The sequence below is a fragment of the Astatotilapia calliptera genome, chromosome 2 (genome assembly GCF_900246225.1).
Source record: "Astatotilapia calliptera chromosome 2, fAstCal1.2, whole genome shotgun sequence".
In the NCBI taxonomy this organism is placed as follows: Eukaryota; Metazoa; Chordata; class Actinopteri; order Cichliformes; family Cichlidae; genus Astatotilapia; species Astatotilapia calliptera.
Window position 1 is genome coordinate 36,101,957 of NC_039303.1, and position 27,656 is coordinate 36,129,612.

The window sequence follows — 27,656 nt, forward strand, 5'->3', positions numbered from 1 at the left end:
ATATTTGCACTTTATAAACATCTTATGGATTAAATCCAGTTCCAACATTCAAAGCTAGTGCAGCAATGATTGTGCTTTTAATGCTGAGAGCTGAAATGTTAAGAGTGCAAGAGTGTGATTATCACAATAAGCTCTTCAAATTTAAAAAGCTTATACAATAATACAAAAGATCAATTTCTGATCCAAAGCCGTTAAACAAACAGCATTGTCCTGTTGTATCTAAACCAAATTAAACACTCATAAAAATTTGTTTAGCAACCACTATTGTGGAAACTAATGGGGTTCCTTATATAGAAATAAATCAATTAATATAAAATGTTTTCTTGTATAGCTTGTTTGTTTGTTTTTAAAAAAGATAATAATTTGGATTAAAATAAGTTTTCACGTTTTTTTTTTTTTCACCAATTTTTAATTAGTAATTAGGTGGCGAGTATCATCATATTCCAAAAACACAACATGACAGTGGTGAAGCTAAACCCCAGAGCAAGTTGTGAGGAATTGGCCATACAGCTCTGGTAAGCGAAGAGAAGCTGATGCCAGTTTCGCTGTAGCTTAATTAGTTTGCACTGTTCTCTGTTGGGATTTTTTTTTAAAAATATATACTTAAAACTAGTAAATTAATCTCTATTCATACAACATTTCTCAAAATCCGTCTGTTTTGTGTGAGGAAGAACTGTAAAACAAAGCAACCCTGACTAACACTGGCCCCTGCGTTGTTATCCGTAGACTTTTTATGTTTGTTTGTTTTTTCCTGGACTGAGGGTCATGTGTACACAAGATAGCAGGATAATGCTTCTGTTACATTGACCAAAATTAACGGCAACCTGAAGGTTTATTTGTTTATTCAATGAATTTATTTTGGTTGAAAGCCTGGTGGAGTGGAAAGGTAATCAAATGCTTGCTAGCTCTTCACCCCAGTTGTACTTACTTTGGGTACACATGGTTGATCTGATAAGACGCTCCTGGCAGGTTTGCCAAAACAGCTTTTTCCTCTTGTAGCTGCCCCACTGATGTGAATTTGTGAGTTCAGGAAGATGCAGAGAGGCCTTTCAAACTGAAAACCACCCTATGATAGATTCAAACAGTAAAGTTGGGGGGGGGGGTGTTTATAAAAGCAATAAAGCAAATTACCACTTCAAAGACATTGAAACATTTCTTACTGGCAACACTGTTATAACAAAATTTTCCCTGCATCTAAATATGTGTGTATACAATCACCTTTTGGCTTTGACTTTAGCTTTGTTTTCAATAAAAAGTCACTTGCTAACGAGAGTGTTACAGCCAAAACTTGCTTTATAATGGAAGGAATGACTTGTTATTCTCAACAGCAGCCTGGCACCGATCCTCAAATGAAAGGGATGCAGGGGAAGCAAAAGGTCAGGCTAATTAAATGTCAGCAAAGAGCATCTTAATAATTGAATCATTCAAACAAAGAACCACATAATTTAGTTTTTAAGGGTTCTGATGAGCCACTTGCAGCCTCTCTTGTAGTTTTATGGTCAATAGATTATTATATTGTTCCATCTTAACAGTGATTCCTGTACACTACATAAACCTCGATAGACTTCACATCCAAAAGCAATTGACTAAGACAGAGTTTCCTGATAAAGATGTAAATTTTTGGAAGGAGTTCAGTCTTTCCCAAAACCTCCAGCACTACATCTTAAACATCTGTCAGGACTCATTAGTCGGAATGCAAGTGAGTAAATTTTCAAACAGTTGTATTTGTGCCAGAAACCTAAAGATAAAATTGTTTTGACACGCTTGTAAATGGCTTAGGCTGTTTCTTCTTTCACCCTCTCAGTTATATAAGATCCTATTGTGACACCATAAACAATAGCAAGAAATCCAGTTGGATATGCGTGAGGGTTGATAGAGAGGTGATGTTGGTCCCCGAGGGAAAACAAACCCACACATCCTCCTATAGCAGCGGGTAAGAAGTTCGTCCATTGACCTCAAGAGTTTATTTATCTTATTACTCTTTAAATATTCTTTACTTGTGTGCTTTAAATGCACTTAAACTTTGTGTTCTCTGCATACTGTATTTTCATTATGTTTGATCACCATCAGGAAACATCGTAAAACTACCAGCACCTTATTAACTGAGAAATCTCATACTGCCATTTCCCCAACCATAAGCAGAAATTACTCTCAGTCAGCTCTATAAAGTGGGGCTGTATTTCACTAGAAGTTTCTGTCTTAATAGTTGGCTCGGAGCACTGACGCATGCATAGTACAGTATAGAAATGGTGAACCTTGTCCTGTGAGCTAGGCTGACAGCGTTGTGGGGCAGACTGAGTGTCTTGACTGCAGTTCACCTCTCCATGATCTTTTATTTCCCAAAATGTCATGTAACAGCATCTTTTCTTTGATCATGAGCCATCCACATCAAAAGCATTCACACTGCCAACACATGCTTGTTGTAGGGTCTTATTCTTTGTCTGTCAATATTTCTTCAAGATTAAAGAGTTTACTGTCACAGTCATTTGTCTTTGAATTCTTGTGACCACCTGTGAGAGAAAAATCACACTTTAGGCCAAACAGGATGCTTTATTGTTCTGTGTTGGTTTGTGAAAGGGACGCAACCCAAGACAGATTGTTTGTTGTTATCAGTGGCTTACTGCAAGTAAGAGGCTGACCATCCATCCACCCCCTTGTGCACCTGTTTGTGTTTGTAGCCAAGCGCTTGTGAGAGGGGGAAAAAAGATAAGAGAGGCGCGCGTGTTACATCAGTGTTACTAGAGGGGAAGAAGTGCGTGGAGTGAGGGGAGTTATGGGACCAGTGAGAGTCGAGCTTTCACAAAAGACTGATATGTGCACGTCTCTATGATGAAAGCAAAAGAAGGGCTCCAGTGATAAGGCTTGTATGTTCATGGGCATGTTGTTTTGGTTGTCAGTGAATCCATCTAACCTCACTATGTATGCAAGGCAACAAGCTCGCTTTACTTGTGGTACAGACACTGGTAAAATCAATGAGCACAGTAACAGTAAAACTAGAGTTACAGAGGTATAGATGAGCTGTCAGATTAGTTGCACTGTACCAGAAGTACTGTGGGCAAGCACAACACAATATTCAGTCTAAAAAGTTTAAAAAATATATACAAAGCTTGCTAGTAAAACTATCACAGAAGTGATAATCAAATTGTAAGTGTTGGTCTTTGAATAACAACAGCAAGTTGAGTACATTTGAATGAATTCATTAAAAAATAAAGCTGAAGATGCTTGCTTGGAAAAATGGTGAACACTGCTTAACCGTTAAGTCCACTTTTTAAGCACTCGGACTTTCTAACATTCACACACAAAGTCACACTCCGATAGATGCATCGATCACAGACCTTCCAATTGGTAGGCAATACGCTTTAGTATCGGAGCCATAGTCACAGGTTTTGGAACAACAAGGAGTTCTTCTTTCAGTAACTAAATCTACACACAGTGATACATAAACATGTCTGTCTTGTCACAGTAATAGATGGCAGAGCTAGATTATACGTTTAGCTCAAATCAGCGTCCTTATTTAAATCAAAGTGGACTGATGACAAAAAGCTTTTCCATTAAAGAAGCACCAGAAGTGAATGTTTGCCCCATTAATGACTCTGATCATCTAAAACCGAATGAGAGGATGTAAAATTAAAGCAGTTCAAAGAACAAAACAAACGTGATGCATTCTTTTACCCCTACACACACTGCAACAGGAATAAGAGGAAGTGACTGTAGTAATTACCGTGCAGGCTATTTTCAGGTACAGTTGGTGTCCATCAGAACTGAGAATTACAGAGGCAAAATGTCACCATATGGAAATGAATATATCAGTCTGCGAAGGAATTTCAATTTTTAAAAAAATCTGTAGAGTAATATAAAATAAGTAATGGCACAAGTGGATAAATTGAGTCACAAATTGGACTTCTTGCATGCAGTAAACGCTAAACTGGCGTTTCCTAATTCCTAATTAAATTCCTAATTGTAGTCTGTGCTATTGCAAATAATGCATATCTTAGGACCAACTCGGCTTCACACATGTTTAAAAAATATTGTCCCCAAAGTCACCCTGTAAACTATGAACTGCCCATGCAGTTTTTGTGACTCTAAAGCAGAGAGCATAAGATTGGTAAATCAGACTGGTTCCAGACTTAATCAGGAAAACACAGGGTATCAGCAATACTGTGCCTTCCCAGGGACTGAACCTGCCATCTGTACGTAGCTTTAGATCTTGACAGAATCATGAACTGTTAACAGTTGTATCAAATTCATGGGGTGCAATATGCTGCGCTGCAGCCAGAGCCAAACAGAAGTCAAATCCAATGTGTCCTGTTCTTTGTGTGTTCCTTAAGATATCCCTCTTTGTTACCCTTCTTCTTTTTCCTTTCACTCCAGGCTGTTGGTTATTCTTGTCAGTGGCTGCCCGAGCCTTACTGGAGCTCGTATCAACTCCTTCCTCTCCCCAGTGTGACATTCATAGCATTACAATTGAGCCATCAATCTGTCAAGCTTTACCCCTGCTAAGCCGCAAGCAGTGGGAGGCACAGAGGAGGGACAAGTTTACCTCTGCTTCTGTTTTGCTTCTCAGTAGTTAGGGTCTAACAACTTCAATAAGTCTTAGTCATGATGGGAAATAGATAAGCTTTTAGTTGCCAGCTGAGGCAAGCCATTCAGTTATCATTTTTCACCCTCATTTCGCATCTACTGCTGTGTTTTGTGCTGATGACTGACTTGCTGGCTTCATTTATTTTTTTTCTTTGCCCACAACCCCCACTGCTACCTCTCAGACATGAATGCACTCCTTCACTACCGTTTTTCATATCCTCTCTCTTCTCTTTCTCTTTGTATTTGTTGCTCCCGTCTTTGCCTCTCCTCCTGGGTAATGTCAGACTGAGCTCCTGTAAGGAGGAGATAAAGCACCCCAGCAGACAAGAGCTTTCACCTTCTGACTTCCTGGACAAACTCATGGGGAAAACATCAGGATATGATGCACGGATCAGACCCAACTTCAAAGGTACAGCGTACGCCATGGCAGACCGTCGCAGTAGCCCTCAAGAAAATCCTAGAGAAAGTACAAGCATTAGAAAACAAAGCAAACAGTAGTGAGTCTGTGCTGTGAAAGCTAAACAACTCGCCAAGCTCATGTGCATTTGCCGTGTATGTGTCTTCACCAAAACTGTAGGAAAATTCTAACATTTAAAGCTGTTCGTATGCTTTATGCTATGAGATACCCAACCGCTGTAATTTTGTCTCAGTACGACATTACTTCCAAAAACCAAAATTCTGTTACATACAAAATATTTGTGCAAAACTGCTACCTGGATTTTCTAGAGAAGAAACAGTTTGAACCACCCACAAGTCACCAGGAGAGGATATGGGTAGATGGTGTGCATACAAAGCACCTGAGAGTAAGGTTCTCATGTGTGTCCTCCACACATTGAACACAGCTCCACAGTGTCAGGGTTTAAGCAACAAAATATTTTTCTTAATGTTGTACCTCTGTGGTGTACTTGTTAGTGGAGTGTGTGACTCTATAAAACATCCTCCCTGAGTTATGTAATGTAGACAGGCCTGAGCACTATTTTGTTTTCTTAGACGCCTGACTATATTTGTTCCTCCTGTCATTATCTTTGTGCCCAGACTTTTACATGAAGCTTTTAAGCTGTCGTTACACTGACAGTGAGAGGAATAGCAGGAACTCCAACTTCAGAACTGGAATTAGCATTGCATGCATTGCAATAACATTTTTAAGTCACAGTCACTGTAAGCAGATGAAAAGTAGTGGTACAATGGATACATTTTCTATAGCCTTAGAAGGTGCAAAGACAAATATTCACAGTGGTGCTTTTTCATAAATCGCAGGGACAAGTGTGCATCTATGTTCTTATCTCTTTTCCCCCAGGTCCGCCTGTGAACGTCACCTGTAATATTTTTATCAACAGCTTTGGTTCAATCACAGAAACGACCATGGTAAGAAGAGCATGTACAAATATTACACATTTCTTAAAAATGTAAGTTTTGCTTTTTCTTCGTAGCCCAGAAAATTAAATATTGTAAATACTCTTTGACATGATTATAGCAGCAGATTATGGTACAGTTGTATCTCTCTGCATGATTAATAATAAAAAATACTTTTCATTTTCCTTTTCTAACTTATTGGTTTCTAATCCTTTAAGTGCTGAAGCAATTTCTGTTTCCTGGAGCATAACAGTGCAACCTTCAGAGACCATTGGGGTCACTGACATGCTGATAATGAACTGTCCACTCTGCAATTAAAATGAAAAATTGAGAAAATGAAAGAAAAGGGAGAAGGGTGAAAGGACAGGAAAAATGGCTCCCCTTATGTCTGCATTAACACTACAGTAAAGCAGTGAAGTGTTTAAGGGTATCCGGGGGACTTCCAGAGCTCCAAAGCTACAGTCAGGTTAACCCAGAAAACATTAATATTTTAACTGCAGGACTTTTCTTATTTTTTTTAAATAAATAAAAGAAAAAACCTTAATAACTGCAATTGGCCACAGAGAAATTATGAATTAATTGTACTGATTAGATTTCTAATTTAATTACTTATGTCTTCTGGCTGCAGGCCAGGCTGTGTTTGGTGTATTTCCTTAGCCTGGCCTTCATTATCAGCTCTCAGCGCAGTCTTTTCTTTTCTTTTTTTACTAAACCTGACAAATATAATGCAGCAAACAAAGATGAATTATCTGCAGTGACCTTAGCGCTTGCTCTTTCTTGTTAGGTGTGATATGAATATTTTTCAGATTTTCCATTTATTTGCTCAGTCTCCAGGGTTTTCACACATTTCACATTTCTCAAATGAAAGGATGTTCATTAAAGTGTGTTATTCTCATCATGAGGAAATATAAAGTAGAAAAATTATATAGCTCGAATTAATGTTGTATAAAGTCGTACTCCATCCCAAGAGAATAACTTTCATGATATTTCTGTCTGGCTTTGAGAAGTTTAGCTTCAATTCAAAATAAGAACGGACAAACAGTGACCCGTATCAGACTGGTCCCAGAACTTCTCAAACTACAGCAGAACAATCCACTTCTGAGTTTTCCATCTAACTGCAACCTCCACTGATGGTATATTTTCCATTAACTACCCTGCGTTCTTCCACAGGACTACAGGCTCAATGTATTTCTACGGCAAAAATGGAATGACCCTCGTCTGGCATACAGCGAATACCCCGATGACTCCCTTGATCTGGATCCATCCATGTTGGACTCTATCTGGAAACCTGATTTATTCTTCGCAAACGAGAAAGGAGCCAATTTCCATGAGGTCACTACTGATAACAAGCTGCTACGGATTTTCCAAGATGGCAGCGTTCTTTACAGTATCAGGTAACTAAAGATTATATTTCTAGAACAGCAGGACCACTGGTACTGGGTTATCTAGTTATATGTTTAGAAAACACTTCAATTAATTTTTTAACAACATGAATTTATTGAATTTCAGTCTCTAGTAGGTTTGGATTTGTGAGTGAGAGTCTGACCTGTAGAATTTTTTTTTGCCCATTTCTAACCATAAACCCCCTAAAGAGGGAATTATTCATGTGTGAAGTCCATTTAATTCTATTCAGTTTGAGCTTGAGACTTTCTATTTTACTTCAGATTTTGTTCTGTCCTCTTTAGGCTTTATATACAACATTACTGTACATACAATATTTTCCAAACCAAATTCAGAAAGTGTTGAAATGCTGTGTAAAATGTAAATGAAAAGAAAATGTATTGATTTGCAAATCTCATAAACCCATATTTTATTCACAATAAAGAACATGGTAAACATATCAAATGTTTAAAGTGAGAAAATGTACTATTTAAAGAAAAGTGTAGCTCATTTTAAATTTTTTGGCAGCAGCACATCTCAGAGGTGAGACAGGGTCATGTCATGCAGATTCTTGGACTCTTTTTCTTGATATTATGTGCTGTAGATGATTAGATATTTGCAGCCTTCACAATTTTACGCAGAGAAACATTATTCTGAAATTGTAGAAAATTTGTAGACTCAGTTTTTTGCAGATTGGTGGACTGAAACTGTTTCTTAGATTCAGTTCAAACACTGAATAGGTTTTCTTTGCGCTGCTGTGACAAAGATCTGGGATTATGAGTTTGGAAAATTGTTGTATTTTCTTTTGGTTTACATTTTAAACAGCGTCTTTTTTTCTTTTTTTTAATCGAGGCATTAAACTCAAACTATGTATATGCATCAGTAGGGCTGTTCGATATAACGATATATATCGGATGACGATATAAAAATGTCTATAGTTTCATTTTACGCTATCGTTTGTTTCGTGGTGTCGCAAAATAAACTGTTTATGGCAATATTTTTTTCATGGTTTTGATGGTCACTGTAGTGGCTATATTCATTTCTTAAACTTCTCTCTTTCTCTTATATTTAATATAACCACACTACAGACGGCCAAGCGCTTGTTTTTATGCGTTGTCGTTAGCAACAACGACGGTAACAGCATCGCGTGTCCGCTTGTTTATGTTCCACATAAACCTTTCACAATAAAGTTCAAGATCCTGTTGAGACTTTTCAAAATAAACTGAATCACATAAAAGAGTATGCAGAGTATTTACAGATGAGAAGTAAAAAAGAGTCGCCAGGTGCTAAAAAATAAACCTTAGACTCAAAGGTCAGAACAGGCTTTTCCCCGCAGCACGCCGTGTAATAAATACTCACAAAGAAAATGGCGGCCGTTACAACTTATGTCTAAAAATGTATCGTTTCATGCATCGGTTAAAACACTCGACTCCAGCTACACGACGCCCAGCTGAGAACACTTCCCGCAAGTCGAGCTGCCCGAGATTCACGGAATTTATAGAAAATGTTAAATTTTTGTGATTTATATCGTTATCGGATGATGGTATTTGTCATGGCTACTGAACGGACCCACGCGCAGACAGTTCTTTCAAGGAAACAAAAAGGGGATTTATTTACAATAGGGATCACCTTAGTGCAAAATATATGTACAGTGAGTTGGGAGGGGGTCCAGGGCTCCAGGGAGAGAAGGGGGGGGGGGGAATCCACACACACGCTTCCTCTTCCACTCAGTCACCGCCACCGCTCCTCCGCACACACGCACTCCTCTTCAGCCGCACTCGCTCCAACACTCCACACACTGCCCCACTTGGACAGGTCCGGTGATTCGGTCCAGAATCTACAGACAGAAGGTCAAAGGTTAATTCCACAACATAAAACACGTGTAAGCGATTCTTCTTTGAATATGCCGCGAGCACGAACTCAGGTGGTTCGACGTTCCAGCGGTGAGCTGCTCTGTGCCACTGCCTTAAATAGCAGCTGGGGAAATCAGCCAGATCAGCCGCAGGTGGACACCATCCACAGGGGTGCGTGGGCCAAGAGTGAGAGCCCGTAATGAGCTCCACCCAGGCAGAGAGGAGGAGGAGAGACAAAAAACTAAAACTAACAACAACAAAACCTGTAGCCAGCGTGGGCCAACCAGAGAGACACGGGGACCGTGACAGAATTCTTATATCGGGATATGAGATTTTGGTCATATCGCACAGCCCTATGCATCAGCAAATCGTTACTCAACTTGGGCACTCCATTTCTGCTAAATTCAGTGAAGATGCCCCCCCCCCCCCCCCCCCAAAAAAAAAAAAAAAATTGCTCCCCAGTCTGGTGCTAGCAGAGAAATGGAAAATAAATCCCACTCAAACATGACTTCTTAACTAAAATATAGCAGATTGCTGAAATGCCAGTTACTCATCTTACTGCATCTTTCCACCCAACCAGTGCATGTCTATGCGCACTGGAGGTCACCAAACTATTAATAGGGTGCAAACATGTCAAGTGGCAAGTGTGTGACGGAGTCTTTGATGCGATTTTGTTTAATGACGCTCTGTGCCAGATGGGAAATTTGCAGCCGACTTAATAAACGATTGCACGGGAGGAGTAGATGTAGTTTTACTCCGTGCTCGTGTGTCCAGAGTTCCCATTTTAAAGCTTTAAACATGTTTGTAATTAAAACGCTGATAAAATGTACACAATAGAAAACAATTTAATCACAAAAGTCTGTTCGCGTTAAGTTATGTTGTGCAGTGATATTTATGTTTATATGTTTTGTTGTTGATTTTCCCTTGTATGGACCTATATAAGGCTGCGTCCTACAACGTGCGCAGCGCGCAGCGCTGTCCGAAAGGCAAAGCGGAGCTACGGGGAAAAACTAGAGTCACAGCTACGACAGTGCGACTCTAGGAGCCTGTGGAAAGGACTGCGGACTATAACGGACTATAAACGACCAGCTTCTTCAATGATGAATGCAGATGCTTCACTGGCTGATGAGCTGAACACGTTTTATGCTCGCTTCGACGCCACAGCAATTAAAACAACAAACGGCTGTGCGCGCTCGGAGTGCACCAGTGAAGAAAATGCATTCGTCATCACAGAGCATGCCGTGAGGAACACCTTCAGGAGGGTGAACACCAGGAAGGCAGCAGGACCAGATGCAATCCCTGGCCGGGTCCTTAGAGCCTGCGCTGATCAACTAGCACCGGTGTTCACGGAGATCTTCAACCTCTCCCTGGCCCAAGCTGTGGTTCCCACTTGCTTCAAACGGTCCATTATTGTTCCTGTTCCAAAGAAACAACAGCCCGCTTGCCACAATGACTACCGTCCAGTAGCACTGACTTCAATTGTGATGAAGTGTTTTGAAAGACTGATGAGAGATCACATCACTTCTTCACTTCCTCCCACCATCGACTCACTTCAGTTTGCTTACCGGACTAATCGTTCCACAGACGATGCCATATCTCACCTGCTCCACACATCCCTGAGTCACCTGGACACTGGCAGAGGGAATTATGTTAGGATGCTGTTCGTGGACTACAGTTCAGCATTCAACACAATAATTCCCTCTAAGCTTTTCACCAAGTTGACGGATCTAGGACTCAGCTCATCACTGTGTCAGTGGATCCTCAACTTCCTCACAGACAGACCCCAATCAGTGAGGGTAGGGAAAACAAGTCTCCCCCTCCATCTCACTCAGCACTGGAGTGCCTCAGGGCTGTGTTTTAAGCCCCCTGCTGTACTCACTGTACACTTATGACTGTGTAGCCACATCCGACACCACCTCCATTGTCAAGTTTGCTGACGACACTGCTGTTGTGGGCCTGATCTCCGACAACATCGAGACGGCCTACCTGGAGGAGATTAGGAACCTGGAGACCTGGTGCCAGGAGAATAACCTCCTCCTAAACATCAGCAAGACTAAGGAGCTGATCGTGGACTTCACTACAAAGCAGGCGAGGAATTACAAACCCCTCATCATCAGTGGCACGCCAGTGGAGAGAGTGGACAGTTTCCGATACCTGGGTGTCCACATCACTCAGGACCTGTCATGGTCCTGTCACATCAACACCCTGGTTAAGAAAGCCCGTCAGCGTCTCTTCTTCCTCAGAAGACTTAGAGACTTCCATCTGCCACTGAAGGTGCTCAAGAACTTCTACTCCTGCACCATCGAGAGCGTCCTGACGTCAAACATCTGCACCTGGTTTGGGAACAGCACCAAGCAGGACAGACGAGATCTGCAAAGGGTGGTGCGCTCGGCAGAACGCATCATTCAATCAGAGCTCCCTGACCTGCTGTCCATCTACACCAAGCGGTGCAAGTCCAAAGCTAGGAAGATTATGATGGACCTCTCCCATCCCAACAATGGACTCTTCTCACTGTTGAGGTCTGGGAAGCGCTTCCGCTCCCTTAAGGCCAAAACAGAGAGAATGAGGAGGAGCTTCTTCCCCCAGGCTATTCGGGGCCTGAACCAGGTGTAGGACTGGACTCTCCCACACACGTCACTATAAGACTGGACTCTCACACACGTCACCACACGCACCACCACACATTTCCTATAATCCTATAATTCCTATAATTTATAATCCTTATCTTTATAATCTCTTCTGCTATTTGCACATTCTTTACTGTAAATTCCTAAATTAATTTGTAAATTTTTGTAGTAAATTGTAAATATTGTAAAACTTTTCTTCTGTCATTTAATGGTCGGGCATTGTACAGCTACAAGCATTTCACCCCCATGTCATACTGTGTATGGCTGTGTGTGTGTGACAAATAAAATTTGAATTTGAATTTGAATTTGAATCATGAAATTACTATTTTACTGAGAAGAAAAACTTCTTTAGGAAGAGGGAGAGGCATAAACATTGACATCATCCATTGAAAACAGACTCACAGTATTGCAAATACAGATAATCACCTCCTCATTCCACTGATTTACTGCATCTCTTAGGTTTGCTTGCAAACTATGTTCGGTAATTATGCATCAAACATCTTTGTTCCCTCTAAGTGCATGACACAATTTAGGCAGCGAGTCAACCAGTGGAGTATTTGTAGTTTGTTCTTCTGCTGGTGAAAGAGATATTGTCATCATAACACAGTTGCAAATGGGTGTCTGAGTGTATATTGCTGCCGGCTCTTGTCTCGCCTCTGGGCAATGCATTACAGCAGGTAATTACAGAGCTTTCCTCCAGACAGACTCCCAAATAGCTCTCTCTCTCTTCTCTAAGAATCCTTGAAGGCTTAATGCATCAAAACAACAAATAAAAGTCGGGATGCCTGCACCAATTACTTCTCTATTACTGTGGTGAGTGAGTGAGTGAGTGAGCGATCAAATGGCAGACAAATCCAAGCTGTTTTCCAATCTACTCTTTTTGAAAAAAAGATCCCTGTTTATTATTTTTATTTATTCGATTACTTTTTATTGAACATTTTCATACAGACTCATAAATTGCAAAACAAAGCAGCCGACGCTGATAAAGCCACTTTTTAAAAATGTTGTAATCGATCGTTTCTTCTTATGCTTCGTGTCTTTTCCTCGAGCTCTGTCGTGCCCTCTGACATCTTCTACGTCCTATTTCTCTTTTCCAATCTGTTTTTTCTATCTCAGGCTGACTCTTACCCTGTCTTGCCCTATGGATTTGAAGAATTTCCCAATGGACATTCAGACCTGTACCATGCAGCTTGAAAGCTGTGAGTTTTCATTTCCTCCTCTTCCTTTTGTTTCACTTCTCTTTTATCCTCCTTTGGTTTCTTATTTTCTGCATTTTGCCCTTTTCTACATTTGCCTTGCTGCATGCCAAACCTACAGGTTTGTGTGAGCATGACGTTTTGTAATTGCTTCATATGTTTGTCCATGTTTCTAATCGATATTGCTAATATGATTGTTACTCAAGCTGGTGTTGACCATTGTCCGTACTATTTCACAGAAGGAGCAATTGTCCACATATTGCTTAACAGCAGTAACGGACATTAAATATTTATTAAACTACGACTGCAAAGGTGAAACTGTAAGCGCTCTACCAGCTTGATTGAGAAAGATGCTAATGTGCAAGCATATGTGTGCGAAATAGGTTCCTCAAGCTGGGTGCAGTCTTGCAGTCAAGGATCCAATTGTACTTAATCCATCCACAATCTGATATTGCCGTGTTGTTCCTATATCACCATAATTAATGTTGCTTCCTGGACACTGTTACAACTGACCGGTCATGTTGCTGTGATGTCATAGCTTTGTACTTTCTAGAAGTTTATCTTAAGGGTTTTCAAATAGCAAAACATCTAACAGTGCAAAAGGGTCTATATTAACCCAAACCATAACCAGCATTTGTAGAATTAGTATAAGAACCACTGTCTCGTGGGTAAAAATCCTGTGACAGTGATCAAAAGTCACGCTATGTTGTATAGACCGATGTTTGCTTTTTTTTGTCCTGTAGATTAGGATGTGGGGAACTTTACACTATCAGGTAAAGCTTTTCTATGAAATACAATTGCTTTTACCAAAAACAGCCTCATTCTTGTTCCCGTTTTAAGAGCAAACATGCCATTTCAAAACCTTTTAAGCTGTGGAAGTTAGGCAACTATAGAGGCAGATGTTGACTGACATTACGTCAACAACAGTAGTATTTTTATCCACTTGGTGAAGCTAACTATATTAGTCAGTTACTGAAAATTGGTGCTGCTACTGATAGCAACTGTCATTTTATACCACAAGGTGTCAATTAAGTTGGTTTGGGCATCTAGTTAGGATCCCTCCTAGGCATCTTTTTTTTTTTGGGAGGGGGGGGGGGATTTTTCTGCTTACATCTGCTGAGTGAAGACCCCTGTGTAAGGCCTGAAACTCAAAGGAGTATATCGTATCTGGCCTGGGAATATCTGAGGATCCCCCGGGAGGAACTGAAAACTTTGCTGGGCAAAGGGACGAGTGGAAAACCCCAGCTATGTTGCTGCTGCAATCTCAGAGAAGGGAAAAATAAAATGAACTTTTCCCCCCTTGAATCATTCACATTTTCTTACATGAAACATGGCAGAATTGTCAGGTTCTTACACTTTGTTTCTGTCTTTAGTCTGACACTGTCTCCACTCCTGAACATTTCAGTGGGAGAGAGGATTTGATTTTCCCCTAATCACTCTTTAGAGACTAACCTCTTTGTCTGAAGCTATCACAATTTTAGGTTGACACTGAAGTGCAGTCGTGCAAACATATTGGTTTTGCAGAGCAGACCAAAGCAAAATCAAACTGCGATGTTACCCCTTGTATAGAATGCATACCATCTATGTAAAATACTCTCGAGGGGATCATGTCAATTTCAGCAGCACAAATGCAAAACAGACTGATTCCTCATTTGCACAGCTTGACAACTGCTTGGCATCAGCATTGATGCCGCCAGTGACACTGGCTAATCTTTAGTCCTGTTTTTTGGTGCTCATTGGACTGAATGTTTGACAGAGAAGCTACTTTTTCACGTCACAGTGCCAGACAAATCAGTCAGCTCAGTGGAGTGGACAGTTTCAAAGGTTTGGACCAAGGCACCACATTTTCTCCGCATTTATTAAAACCAGAGAGTTTGGAAAAAACGTAGAAAACATATTTGAAACCTATTAAAATGTTATGCACTGATAAAACCGAGTAGGAAGAGTATTCTCCTCTCTCAGACTTCCTTTGCCTTTAGCAGAGATAGTATCTGCCCTCATGAAACCAATTTCCAGGATATAAATAATAAAACTTTAATTTTGTGTCCCTTTTATTATATGTGACCCACCCTCTGTGCCTAGGGGTGACCCAATTTCCCTTCACAGGGACAAAAGAATTCAACTTTGGCAAAGGGTGAAATAGACAGAGCCTTCCAAAGATTCAGCTTTTATCCAAATAAGTTTAGTTTAAAGTTTTAACCGCTATCTGGATTTGTACCTGACTCGGTAATAATCAAGAAGCAGAGGGACAAGCTGAGTTTTTTTTTTTTTTTAATCTAATAAAATATAAAGACATTTCACCCTTCAGAAGTGCAAGAAGAGGAGACGCTCGGGTAAACAGATGTGTGCCTGATGTGGCAGTGTCTGTCTATATGTGCGTGCGTGTATGTGTGTTAGTTCTGGGGGTTACTGTATCACATCACACTGCCATTAGAGGAGAGGTAATCATTTATGATTAAAGGCCTACTGAGGATGCTGCTAGTGTACACCACCCAAGGGTGCGATCACCTTGGCTTGAGCTTAATGTTAAGAGGACATTATGGGTTTTGCTGTCACTACTAGAGCTCTCGCAACACCATCTGCTCAGCATGAGAGCGTGAGAGAGGAGAATAATGGGGGAGGAGTTTATCTTCTGAGGTTTAGAGAGCCAAGGCCACGGGCTTATACAGATATATAAACAGAGCCAACCATAGGATTCTGCCTTATTCTGACACTTCAAAGCCTCATATATGCAGCTTATACTAGTTTGCTTTGCCACGAGCCATTAATGTTCAGTAACCCCAAATCTACTTGGAAGTTAGTCTATTAGTGAAAGCCAAGACTAAAACAGGAAGTGTGAAGCATAACTGTAACTTTCATTAGGTGAAAGACTTTATAACATGAAAAAAGAGATGGCATGTGACTAATGCTCATTACTCTACCTTGCTGAGATATTCCAGACATGCTGGCTCATGAATTCCATTTTATTGCACCTTGAAAGCTGTGTCGGTTGCGTTTTGACGTCTGTTGGCTCCGTCTGGCAGAGGAACAGAACAGAAAAGCATTGGTATTCCCCTTGGTTGTTGTAGCAGGATGTCTGAATGACAGTGACTTCTCCTTGTGAACGACAGAAGCGTGTTTTAGTGGTGGTGTTTTTCAGACTGGTGGTGTGGGATTGGATGTAACATCGTGAATAATTGATGTCTTTTGTAATTCAGGCCCTAAAGGGTCCCAGTAGACATCAGTATTATTTAGATGTGCGAGGAACTCCTTGCTGTTGTTGCATGCAGCATGCATTTTTAATACACCTGTAATCACGCAGCTGTGAGGAGTGTAACCCTTTTAAAAAATGATGCAAATCAACATGTGAATGTATTTGTTGTTGACTTATCCCAAGTGTTTACATCTAAGTGCTTCTCTAAACTGCGTGGCAGTCGTATTCTATGTTGTAGTTTGTGCGTTAATGGTGTGTTGGCACCAGTTTCTCAGAGTTTCTCAGGCAGATATGCTCCTCGTGTCGCCTCCTTAGTCTGTAACCTTCAAACAACCACAACAACACAACTGTTGCTGTGCAGTATGATGTGACCTTTACTGTGACAAACAGGATGGCAGAGGGTAGCTGGTAGCTGGACAGATGGGGAGAGGAGCATTACATCACCACAGCCTTGCAAGTTTCATTCTGCCTCTCTCAAAGTCTCATTAGCCAAGGTTTCTAATGTTTTCTCATGCACGGATTTTAGACCGTGGTAGCACGATCCCCTTGAAAAATTGGGTTAAGGAGGAGGAATAACGGCAGTGATAGCAAGAATATTCAATAGCTGCTGAAGCAGGTTATCTGAGTTAAACAACACACAGACTTTTTTTTGTAAACTTCTGCACTTCTCGTCTCCGAACGACTAAATAATGTGCAGCCTTGTTTTTCACTACATCTTGTATTTTGTGAAGAGTGCTATCCATAACTCTGTAAAGTGCTGTTGTACTGGTGCAGTTTGGCAGGTAGTCAGTGGTAACTTGGTATTTTTGTTATAGTTTTATGGAACTTTGTCTCTTTTTAGGTATTGCATGTTCAATACTGAGTGTGTGAAGTGACGTACATTAGCAGCTGCATGCATTTTTTTCAAAATATGCAGTAGTGTAGGAAAATGCATGATGTGAAAATAGTGGGGTATATATCAGCTAAATGCTTCAAATATCAGGGAGGGTGCAAGGGAAAAACACAGAAACAAGGAGGGATTTGTTTAGAACGAGTAGAAGAGACTAAGTTGTAATTGGAAGAGCACGTTTCTCACCATTTGTGTCTGTTCTCTCCTTTTTGTGCCCCTTGGTTTCCTTTCACAGTTGGTTACACGATGAATGACTTAATCTTTGAGTGGCTGTCTGAGAACCCCGTTCAGGTGGCCGATGATCTCACCCTCCCTCAGTTTGTGCTAAAAGAAGAGAAGGATTTGGGCTACTGCACTAAGCACTACAACACAGGTGCAATAAGTGTAACCACCAAGTTACCCATGTTATAAGACTTTTTTTGCATGTCGCAGTAAGCCACATCTTATTCCAGTACACCCTGCATAATTCTGATTGCATGAAGTCTAGTAGCCTTCAAGAAAAATGTCATTTTAAAAGACAAACTTGTTTCTTACTGTATTTATATTTCAGGTCATGACACAAAAACATGAAAAACAAGTAAAGCAAAACAGGCAGTCTTTTGTCTTATGCCATCTTTCTGCAGGTCAGTTCACCTGCATTGAGGTGAAGTTCCACCTGGAACGTCAGATGGGTTACTACTTAATCCAGATGTACATCCCTTCCCTTCTCATTGTTATCCTCTCATGGGTCTCTTTCTGGATAAACATGGATGCTGCACCAGCCAGAGTTGGTCTGGGCATCACCACAGTACTTACAATGACCACACAGAGCTCCGGCTCAAGAGCCTCTTTGCCCAAGGTGAGTCCTACACTACCATTTAGAAACCTACAGCCCTGGAAAATTGTTCAAATTCAGGTGAAGTTTAAAATAAACATCAGTCTGCTGGATTTAGCATGTTGCTTTTAAAATTAGAAGATCTGAGATGGAATAAATCACATCTAAAATGTCAGCAGAGTGCAAAGAAGTAACTTTTCTGCCACAGGACCTGAAATATTATCCTCGGAAACAAATGAACAGATTTTGAAACTAATAATATTCCCAGATTTGTCCAAAAACTTAAAGTATGAGAAGAAATAGGATTACATAACGCTATCAGCTCCAGAAAAAGGTCATTGACCAAGTGAAACATATGTAATAAATGGCATTGTGAACTGAGTGTGAAAATTGTACTCTTCTGACATTTTCAGACATAAAAGTAATGCAGGATTTACAAAAACCATTAACTTTGCTGATATTACCTGACAAGACAAATCAAATGTTTCATGAGATAGCAGCAGAGAATCAATGTCTGTAAAAGACGTTTTACGTGTAATTGGTTCTGTATGAGTATAGATTTAATGCGAAGACCTTGTGACTATCACAAGAAAAGCATCAGACACACTATGTCAGCCATTTCAGATCTATACACAACCTTAATCGGCACTTATCTATTTGATGACTGCAGTTTGTCCCAGATTTGAGCTGAATTAAACTGTGCATGTACTGAATTCCTGAGACACTTCAGTGAGAGTTTGACAGAAATCAGAATTTGTCGCATCCTGTTATTACTCCTACAAAGTTGTACTGGCTGTGCCCACCAAAGTGAAGTCAATGGAAATGAAAAAAAATCTTTATTTTGTCTTTATGTGGTAAATGGACTGACATCTATACCGCACATTTTTAGTCTTTTGACTATTCAAGCCACATTTACCTATTCACAATAACATTACAGCAGCTTATTCTGTGACGACCCGCTCCACCTCCTGAGCCACAGGGAGTCATTTAAAAGAAACTGTTTGTCAATCCCTCTCTGTTTTTCCTTGCTTCTCTGTATGTATCTGTAACAGTCAGTTAAATGCTGCTCAGTTGAGTGAGTGCCTGCTCGGTTGGTGCTGCTGATGTGGTGTGACATATCTTCTCTCATGAATGACACGGCCAGGGGACTCCCCAAGCCTTAGCTGTGACCTGCCTCATGGCTATGTGTCAACAGCCCACAACCCACTGACTCATTTGAATTCTAGGCCATCCCAAAGATGTATGTCATTATAGCCCAGAGCCTGTGAACAACCCACGAAATTATCCATCAGCCTTATTGATTGGCTATTGATTACACTGTGACCTTGTCCTTTTCCAGGTGTCTTATGTGAAGGCCATTGACATCTGGATGGCAGTGTGCCTTTTGTTTGTGTTTGCTGCCCTTCTGGAGTATGCAGCAGTTAACTTCGTCTCAAGGCAACACAAGGAGTTCATCAGGCTGAGGAAAAAGCAGCGGCAGCAGAGAATAGTAAGTGTAAATGATGCAAACACACACTGCTACCAGAAAGAAAAACATACACACTTGTATTCAGTGTCACAATCTAGTACAGGGGTGTCAAACTCAAACACACAGTGGGCCAAAATTCAAAACTGGAACAAAGTCGCGGGCTAACGTAAATATTTATTGAAATATATTTATTCCTCCAGATATGAGAATGAATCTTTTCTTATGGACTCAAACACGTTTTGCTGAAAAACTGAATATGGAACAAGCAAAGCTTAATACTAAACAATATATATATATATTAGCTGTATAATACCAGTAGGCCAGCTCTGATAGTAATTTGTTATGGCTTTGCGGGCCAAATGTAATTAGGCTGCGGGCCAAATTTGGCCCGCGGGCCAGAGTTTGACACCTATGATCTAGTAGATTCTGAAAAGCATGGATGAAGAAAGAAGACTCTCGAGTCCTCGTCATCCTATTTAGCAATGAATTTTGCCTCTTGTTGTTGTGCGATGCTGTAGATCCAGGAGCTGACAGCGTCAACACGCTACAGCTGGCTGTCACATTAAATAAGGAAGATCCAGTCTCTTCAGTTCAGCTCGTGAGCAGTGACCTGTTAGAAGATCTTGTGATCTTTTACCTCTGACACTACTTTTGATGCAAAGCAACAGGCTTCTTACCAACCTTGTGGCACTGAATTACTCTAAATCTGACTGTTATGACAGATATGAAAAGGCTATACCGATTAGTGTTGCCATCCAGTAACTACTGCAATTTCACAGAAATTCAGGTTCTTTCTTCGTCCTTGCTCTATTTTTTCATCAAATTTTGTGAAACTGGTCTCGGTAGTTTTTGAGTAATTTTACTGAGCACAGCTAAGAGTTAACTTTTACCAACAATGTACAATATAAGAATATCATCTATTTTTTTTTTAACACTAAAACAAACCTATTCCAACAGGTAGACATGTAAATGACCTATGGGCACTTTCCAATAAGCCAACCAGCCTGCAGGTACACTCTAAATGTCAGTGAAACACTGAACTCCATGTATTCATAATTTTCTATCACACAATAAAGTTTGCAGCTATAGTTGGTAAGTTGCTATTAAAGGGGCACAAGCATGTTCACATTGTATGTGCAGAAGATAAATAGGCATAACTCCCATTATTAGGCTGTCCATTTGAATTAAAAGGGTAAAACTGTGATAGAGCATCTTAGCAACAACTTAGCAGTTTGGTTTGTTCTTATTAATAGTTTCTTATTTACCTGGAATGCTTGACTTTGTGTTTATTAATAGTGATCAGTCTAAAAGTTGCAACACCAACCCTCTGGAAAGTACGCCTCAGTAAGTGGTATCTTTTGGTTTTTGGTCCTGGCATATTCTTTCATCCAAAAATATATCTCCTAAACTGAATCCATATCCTGAATAGCAGTTGTTAGAGACAAGTAAGTTGACAAATAAAAGTCTTTAAAGAGTGGTAAGACAGAGATGTTTGTCTCAAGAGAAACAAACAGGACATTTTGAAAATCCCATTAAACACCTCCAAGTCTAGGCAGCCTCCTAGACCTGTGGCAGTGTTCCCTGTAAATGCAGGAGAGTCCAGCAGATTTGCAGGACAGCTTGCTTCCTGCACAGCAGAGAGAAAAGAGGAGAGATGGAGAATAATGGTCTGTAGAGAAAAGGACTTCCCCTGTTCACATCAGTTGGACAATTGCTCCCACAGAGGAGTTGGAGGGCACAAACTATACATCTGAGGGATATTGACGCCCGGCCCTGTAGTTGTAGCAGAGAGATGTTGCGAGTCTAAGGCAAACAAATCCCAGACTGACTGAGGCTTAATCAATGAGAGGCGAGATTTCAACCAGCTACTGTATACTGTGCATACCCACAGCGATCAAATGTGTAAAAATAAATACATGGATTTGTACTTCCATTTATAGTCTTTACAAAAATAACTTGAACCGGCTCCCTGAGGATTCTTTTTTTGTCTTCAAAGCCGTTTCTTTTCACTAACATCTACACTCACAGTATGTCTTTAATTAAAAGCTAAGAACATCTACTTGAGTTTGTTATTTGGACCTAAAGTTTGTGTATATAATATGAACATGATTTTTTTAAATGTATCTCTAATACTCAAAACAAATCAAAAATATAAGGTAAATGCCTTCAAATCAAATTTTTTAATCATAAAAAATGAAATGGTCAGTAACTGCTGTCTCTGTTTGTCTACCATCCTTTCCAATGGAGGTATCTGCTAGTCAGCCTGGGAGCGTTGAGTCGTTGCGAAAAGCCAGTGACATCCCTGGTAACAACTCAACCTACAGGAGTCTCAATCAGCACTGCAGCGCTTGCGCCAGGGTAAAAGGAGTAAAAAATCTAACCCTGTGCCAACCCTGACCTTCCCAACCCTATTTTTGTCCATGCATCCACTTTTTCAAATTGTTTAGAGCAACTTTCACCTTAAACGTGAATTCCTGACCTCTTTTCCTGAATTAAACCCAACTTGTGCTGATCTCATCTTGTTTCTATAGTCATGTCCCTTTGACCTTTAGCTGTGGAAATCTTTGCACTTTGCCCTTTATTCTTCCCCGGTGTGTAACCTGTTTTCAGGCTCCAGGTATTCTTTCCTTGTCGAAGGAGAAGCCATGCTGTTGTATTATATGTGGAATGTGGTTTAATAATGTCTTGCTGAACAAACTTCAACTACTTTCTGGATAAATATATCATCTGGGTGGTAGTACATCTTCTCTAAAACTTGAAATGTGTCATTCAATATGATTCCGCATTAATAGTGCCTTCACAGAGGAGGAAGCTATTAGATATGGACCCCAGTACAGTAACAGATGTAAACTTTTGAATTGTGTATTGATAACAAGCTGAAACCACGGCTTCATGATGTCCAGAGAATATTTCACTTTATTTGTCAGACCACAATGCAGTTATTCACTTTGCCTCATTTCAGTTTTGATTGAGCTTGGTCTGGTCTTGGTCAGGTGGTGGTCTGTCTGGGGCTAAAGCAACAGGTGCCGACATAATCCTAACCATGTAGAAATCTTGGCCAATCAGAAGTCTAGAAGCCTGGACGGGAAAGAGTAAACACATGAAGCATAGAAGCAGTCTTTGGTCTTTTCTAAATGGAGAGACAGTAACTGCGTGTGTATATGTAAGCGTGTAAAAGCTGCATATAGTAAGACAAACAGCAACAGTATGTAGTCTATTGTAGAAATTTATCTCGTGTACACAATTATGTGGCGCACAGGATGACGTCAAAAAAGGCGCACACCTTTGACGTTGCGTGAGTTTTCGAAACTCTCCGTCCTGGCAGGAGTTTTTAAAAATCTCAAAACGCCATTTACGTGTGGACGAAAGTGTAATAAAGTGTAAAGTAAAGTGTGCGTGTTAGTCCCCATAGGGAAATAGTTCTTCTGCATTTAACCCATTCACCCAGTGAAGCAGTGGGCAGCCACCAATGCAGCACCCGGGGAGCAGTGTGTAGGGACGGTACCTTGCTCAGGGGTACCTCAGGGTAGCCGTTCAGTGGAGTCGAACCACCGACCTTTCGATCATGGGGCCACCACTCTACCTACTGAGCTATCCCTGCCCTAAAGGCCCAAACGCATAGAAAAAAAGCTTCATTTTCAAAAGTACCCGTGTACATTTGGACATACCCTGGATTTTGTTTTTAAACGTTGTTTCTTCTCATGTTTTATTTGGTTCACTGATAGTGGTTTTCAAAAATTCTGAACCCCCCAGTGATTTATTTTTATTTTTATTGTTTGTTTACTACAGAATCATCTGTTTCTGGTGCAGTGGCAGAACAATCACTGCCTGTCATTGTAACCTTTCAGCTGTGTCCTACATATTTTCTGGACACTCTTCTTTCAGTGATACAGTCCATCCATTGACTCATCCATTTTCTTTCGCTTGTCCAATCCCAGCTCAGTGATGACATATAACACTGAAAATGTATTTCCATTGTAATAGTTTGAAAGATTAGTCCTTACTCAGATGCACATTTTATATTCAATGATGTTAATGATCTAACTAATTCTGTACCAGTGAGTAAGCATAGTTATTCACGGGTAAAATGACTAACCGATGTAATTAAAGATCATGAAACACATGAAATTTTACTAAAGCAGGAAAAAAAAATAGCTCGCCTGTTCTGATCATTTGTGTTTTTAGACAATAACTTTACTCTCCACAGAGCACAATGTGGTAATCAGAGCGGGTTCAGTTGAAGTTATGCCAGTATAGCTGCTGCGGAGAGTACAGGGCAGAGATGAGCGCCTATTATCTTTAGAGAAATGCACCATTAGACTTTAGCACATGATGTTCTGTATCGTTTAAGGTGGCAGAGGGATAATTAAGCTGTGCTAGAAGAGCAGTGTATTCCCTATCCACCTGTTGCATAGTGCAGTTTACCAGTGCAGTAGCAGAAAGTTGGTCGCAAGGTGTAAGTTTACAGTAAGTTAGTATACTTAGATGTGCACTCTTAGTATCTTTCTGCCAAATCTGTACAGTACTGAGAAACGACATTCAGCAGAGAACCAGAGAGCTGCCGGGGTCAGTGAGAGAGAAACAGAGAGAGGTGGGACACGGGGATCAGAGCTTTCAGGGCCCTTCACACTGACTACTAATCATCCAATTTAGATCCCACATCTTCACTTTCCCCTGCTAAAGTGAATCTCTCAAAGTGTCAGAGGGCTGTCAGAGTTAAGCTGCATGTCTATTAATATTCTCTTCAAAGGGCGGGAACAGTGTCTCAATAACTGTTTAAAAAAAAAAAGTGCATAGCCATTCATCAAAGCATAATGCCAGATCATGACTTTATTAATATTTTGAGCCATTTTATTAACATTCTGAAAGGTCTGTCATTCTGTAACTTTGAAAAGGGGATAGATGGGGGTTATTATTTTCAGAGTGGCAAAAAGAAGATGCCCTCATTTTCACTTCTTTGGTTGTTTGAATGAAGTAGATTGTTACAGATACTTTTAATCTACTTTAAACTCAACATCTTCAGGGATACGGCAGGCAAATTTTGAAGCTCTTAGGATAATCTGGAAGAAGTCACATTTTTGATAGTCAGCCTATGGACCCAAGCTCTTCTCTCTGTTCCCAGTATCATCATCAAATCCAAATGCATGATTTAATATGAAAATATCATATTTCTGGCAGTATTGTGGGCTCAGTCTATCACCCTACAGTAGACTCTAACTGTGCAAGTGGTCACATGTTACAGCTCTCACACACCAGATGCATAATTTCACTGGACAAATTTGCAACATTTATTTTTTCAGATCAAGCTTGATTTTTTTTTTCTTTTCATTTCATGAAAATAAACCGATCTGACCAGTTTAACCACTGCATTTGGCAGAAATTGCACTTGGAGCTTAAAACATACACTGATATTGAATATATGATGATACGGAAATACTGAAATAATACTGGTTTACCTCCAACCCACAGCCAGACGCTGATCCGGGTCAATTAGCTCTTTGGTATCATTTCTCTGCCTCCTCAGATGTTCCCAATTCTGCCCCACTGACTTCCTGAAATATGTATGAAACATGATACAGCTTCAACTCTGGATCAAACCCTTCTCTTGAGACTGGGATGAACCCAGAATCTCCATTTCTTCCTTTCGTTGTTTAAAAAAAAAAAACCAGGACCAGCTTACGATCACTTGATGCAGACTTTTTTGCGGTCTACGTTTTCCGCTACGATGGAACACTTGCTGTGTTTATATACGTTACACTACGAGGTCACATCTGAAGAAGCCCAAAGAATTTTGTGTCGTTTTTTTCACAGTGCACTTGGTGTGTAAAAGCCTTCAGGTACCGGTGTTCTTTGCTCCCATTGGTAGCTCACCTCAGAGTTGAAAGGAGTTGGACTTTGTACCTGCCCGTTTCATATTGCTAGCAGTTATCTCTACTGACTGTCTGCTACCTATGCTGATGCTGATATAACTGTGGCAGCAGAAGCATGCAGCACTACAAAGTAAACTGCTACAGTTTAACAGTTTATTTGTGCTTTCAGATGATTTTCAACCCTCAACCCAGGCATGTTTTTTTTCTTCTTTTTTTTCCCCCTGTCTGCTGAATTTTTCTAGTTTTTGAAAAATCACTACTTATTTAGTTTTAAGCGAAACAGATGTTGATGTTTTTTCAGCTCTGAATCTAATGTAACAATGTTGCTTTTCAATACAGTTTTATGTATGTATTGTAAGTTTGCTTGAGTTTTGACTTCTGTTTCTCTTAAATGTAATTCTCCTAAACTTAGGCTGGTGTTATACACTTGGTGACAAATCATCACCGTTTTCAATCTCAAGGTTTTCAATCATTTTTTTCCCTTCTGTTTAAGCTATTTTATTAAAAAAAAAACAAATGTCAGGAATTTGACAGAACATTTTAGAAAACACAACTTTTTCTTTTTTTCTTTTTGCTATTTGTTGTTTGGGTGATCTCATTCTTACACTGCGCCGCCCTTTTGTGCTACTACACCACAGACGCATTTAAGAATAAGCCACTGAGCGGAAATGTGGAAAGCTGTATGCTAATCCATGTTGACAGCGAGAGGCCAATCTGTTTTTCCCTGCTTGACTCCACAGGAGGAGGAACTGGTGAGGGAGAGCCGCGGTTTTTACTTCCGGGGTTATGGCCTGGGTCACTGCCTGCAGACCAAGGATGGCACTGCTGTGGAAGGAGCCAGCGTGTTCACCCCACCACCACCTCCAATTACCATGTTTGATGGAGAAGTGCTTCACAAGCGTTTCGTGGACCGAGCCAAACGAATTGACACCATATCCAGAGCCGTTTTCCCCCTGAGCTTTCTCATATTTAACATCTTCTACTGGGTCACCTATAAAGTGCTGCGACATGAAGACATCCATGCAAATTTGTAAAACACTCTGCCAGTCTGGGATGTTGTTGTTTGTTTGTTTGTTTGTTTTCTCGAAACCAAAACTGCCTGTCAATCTACATTACAGTGAGGAACCGTGTCAAAAGGCACATCTGCTTCTCAGAACCACTGCTAAAAATAAAAATGTTGTGCTCAGGTGCGTCTTCAGGATCTTGGACATAGAGCAGTCGAGAGAAACTAGATTATGCTGCGTGGTTTCTGGCTGTTGTGTGCATTTCCGTCTTGGATTGATTTGCCTGGATTACAGCAGAGACGAGACACTAACGGTACTTTTGGGTTCATGACCTTTGCTTCAAAAGATGGATAAATGATTTCAGCGAAGTTGGTCCTGGCTGAACAAGACATTCTGACTTGAATTTTGACACTACCCAGCTTTGAATGAATGTTTTTGAAAATATTTTTTTTAAACAACTTTAACAAATGGGTGCAAACAGTACGGGCGGGGAGGGGAAGGGGGTCTTTGATATTTCTGACTATTCAGTACGTGATGATCATTCAGTTTAAGTATCTGTAACAAGAGATTATATATAATGGTGTATAAAAGTGTATATAACAAAGCTGTTCATTATACTGCACAAAGCACAAATATGTATTTCCTTTTGTCTAAATTTAAATAATAAATTGTTATTCTGCCAGGAAAACAGAAATGATTCTGCTTCTCTTTAACCTTGGTATTCAAATGATTCGTTTTGGGGGGTGGAGGGACAATGTAGTCAAAGAAATCAGTCACAGAATAGCTGAATCACACACAATTACTTTTCTATTGCATTCATTTAATAGCAGCCATCAGCTCTGAAACCCCAAGTGGAAAGAAATTTAAAAAAGGTTCTGAATAAAGAATTATTACAAATGTTACAGATGCAAAATCTTAAATTGACATTAAGATTGTTGGAGTTTGATTTGTGATAACATGTCACTTGCATACTAAATCTAGCAGGAACTCACTGAAAGTTTGCATAAGGGCTGCTATCCTCAGGAGTGGTTTGGAAGGTGTGGAAATTCAGGGATGCAGTAGAGGGAGAGCATCGCCAGTGAGGGAGGACGAATGGGTTTTTTAATGGGAAATCAGAGGGTTGTTTTATCAACTAATGAGTTTGAAAAGGGCTTGGTGTTCCACTGCTAATGACAATGAATTCAGAGAGGCAGCCAGAGCCTACTGTCCTTTTGTTGGCAATCCTAATCAACTCCTCTGTATTGTATGGTTCCCCTGGTAATGAAAATGCGTGTGTGAGAATCCTTTAGTGTATGTGTGTGTTTCATCTGCCTGCTCTTATATCAATAGGGTTCTGGGGGGGGGTTTGTGCTTTAAACTTTACTGGGTTAAATATTATCCTATATGTTGCCATTTTTGGAATCAAAATCTAACGTACTGGATGAAAGA

The 27,656-nt window shown here is 40.3% G+C and overlaps 1 protein-coding gene across 3 annotated transcripts in view; it reads left to right on the top strand.

The window, feature by feature from the left end:
- The window catches only part of glra4a (glycine receptor, alpha 4a), a 49,853-nt gene extending 23,170 nt beyond the window's left edge, over positions 1 to 26,683 (top strand). For 2 of the 3 annotated variants that reach the window (XM_026146219.1, XM_026146212.1), the window contains exons 2-9: positions 4,866 to 4,990; positions 5,879 to 5,946; positions 7,105 to 7,328; positions 12,911 to 12,993; positions 17,308 to 17,445; positions 17,696 to 17,910; positions 19,226 to 19,375; positions 25,965 to 26,683. In XM_026146219.1, coding sequence (XP_026002004.1) covers positions 4,866 to 4,990; positions 5,879 to 5,946; positions 7,105 to 7,328; positions 12,911 to 12,993; positions 17,308 to 17,445; positions 17,696 to 17,910; positions 19,226 to 19,375; positions 25,965 to 26,258 — 1,297 coding nt within the window. In that variant the 3' untranslated portion in view covers positions 26,259 to 26,683. Of the gene's footprint in view, positions 1 to 4,865; positions 4,991 to 5,878; positions 5,947 to 7,104; positions 7,329 to 12,910; positions 12,994 to 17,307; positions 17,446 to 17,695; positions 17,911 to 19,225; positions 19,382 to 21,601; positions 21,713 to 25,964 lie in introns of all 3 variants that reach the window. The other variant, XM_026146229.1, reaches the window with a different exon arrangement.
- The last annotated feature ends 973 nt before the right edge of the window (positions 26,684 to 27,656 follow it).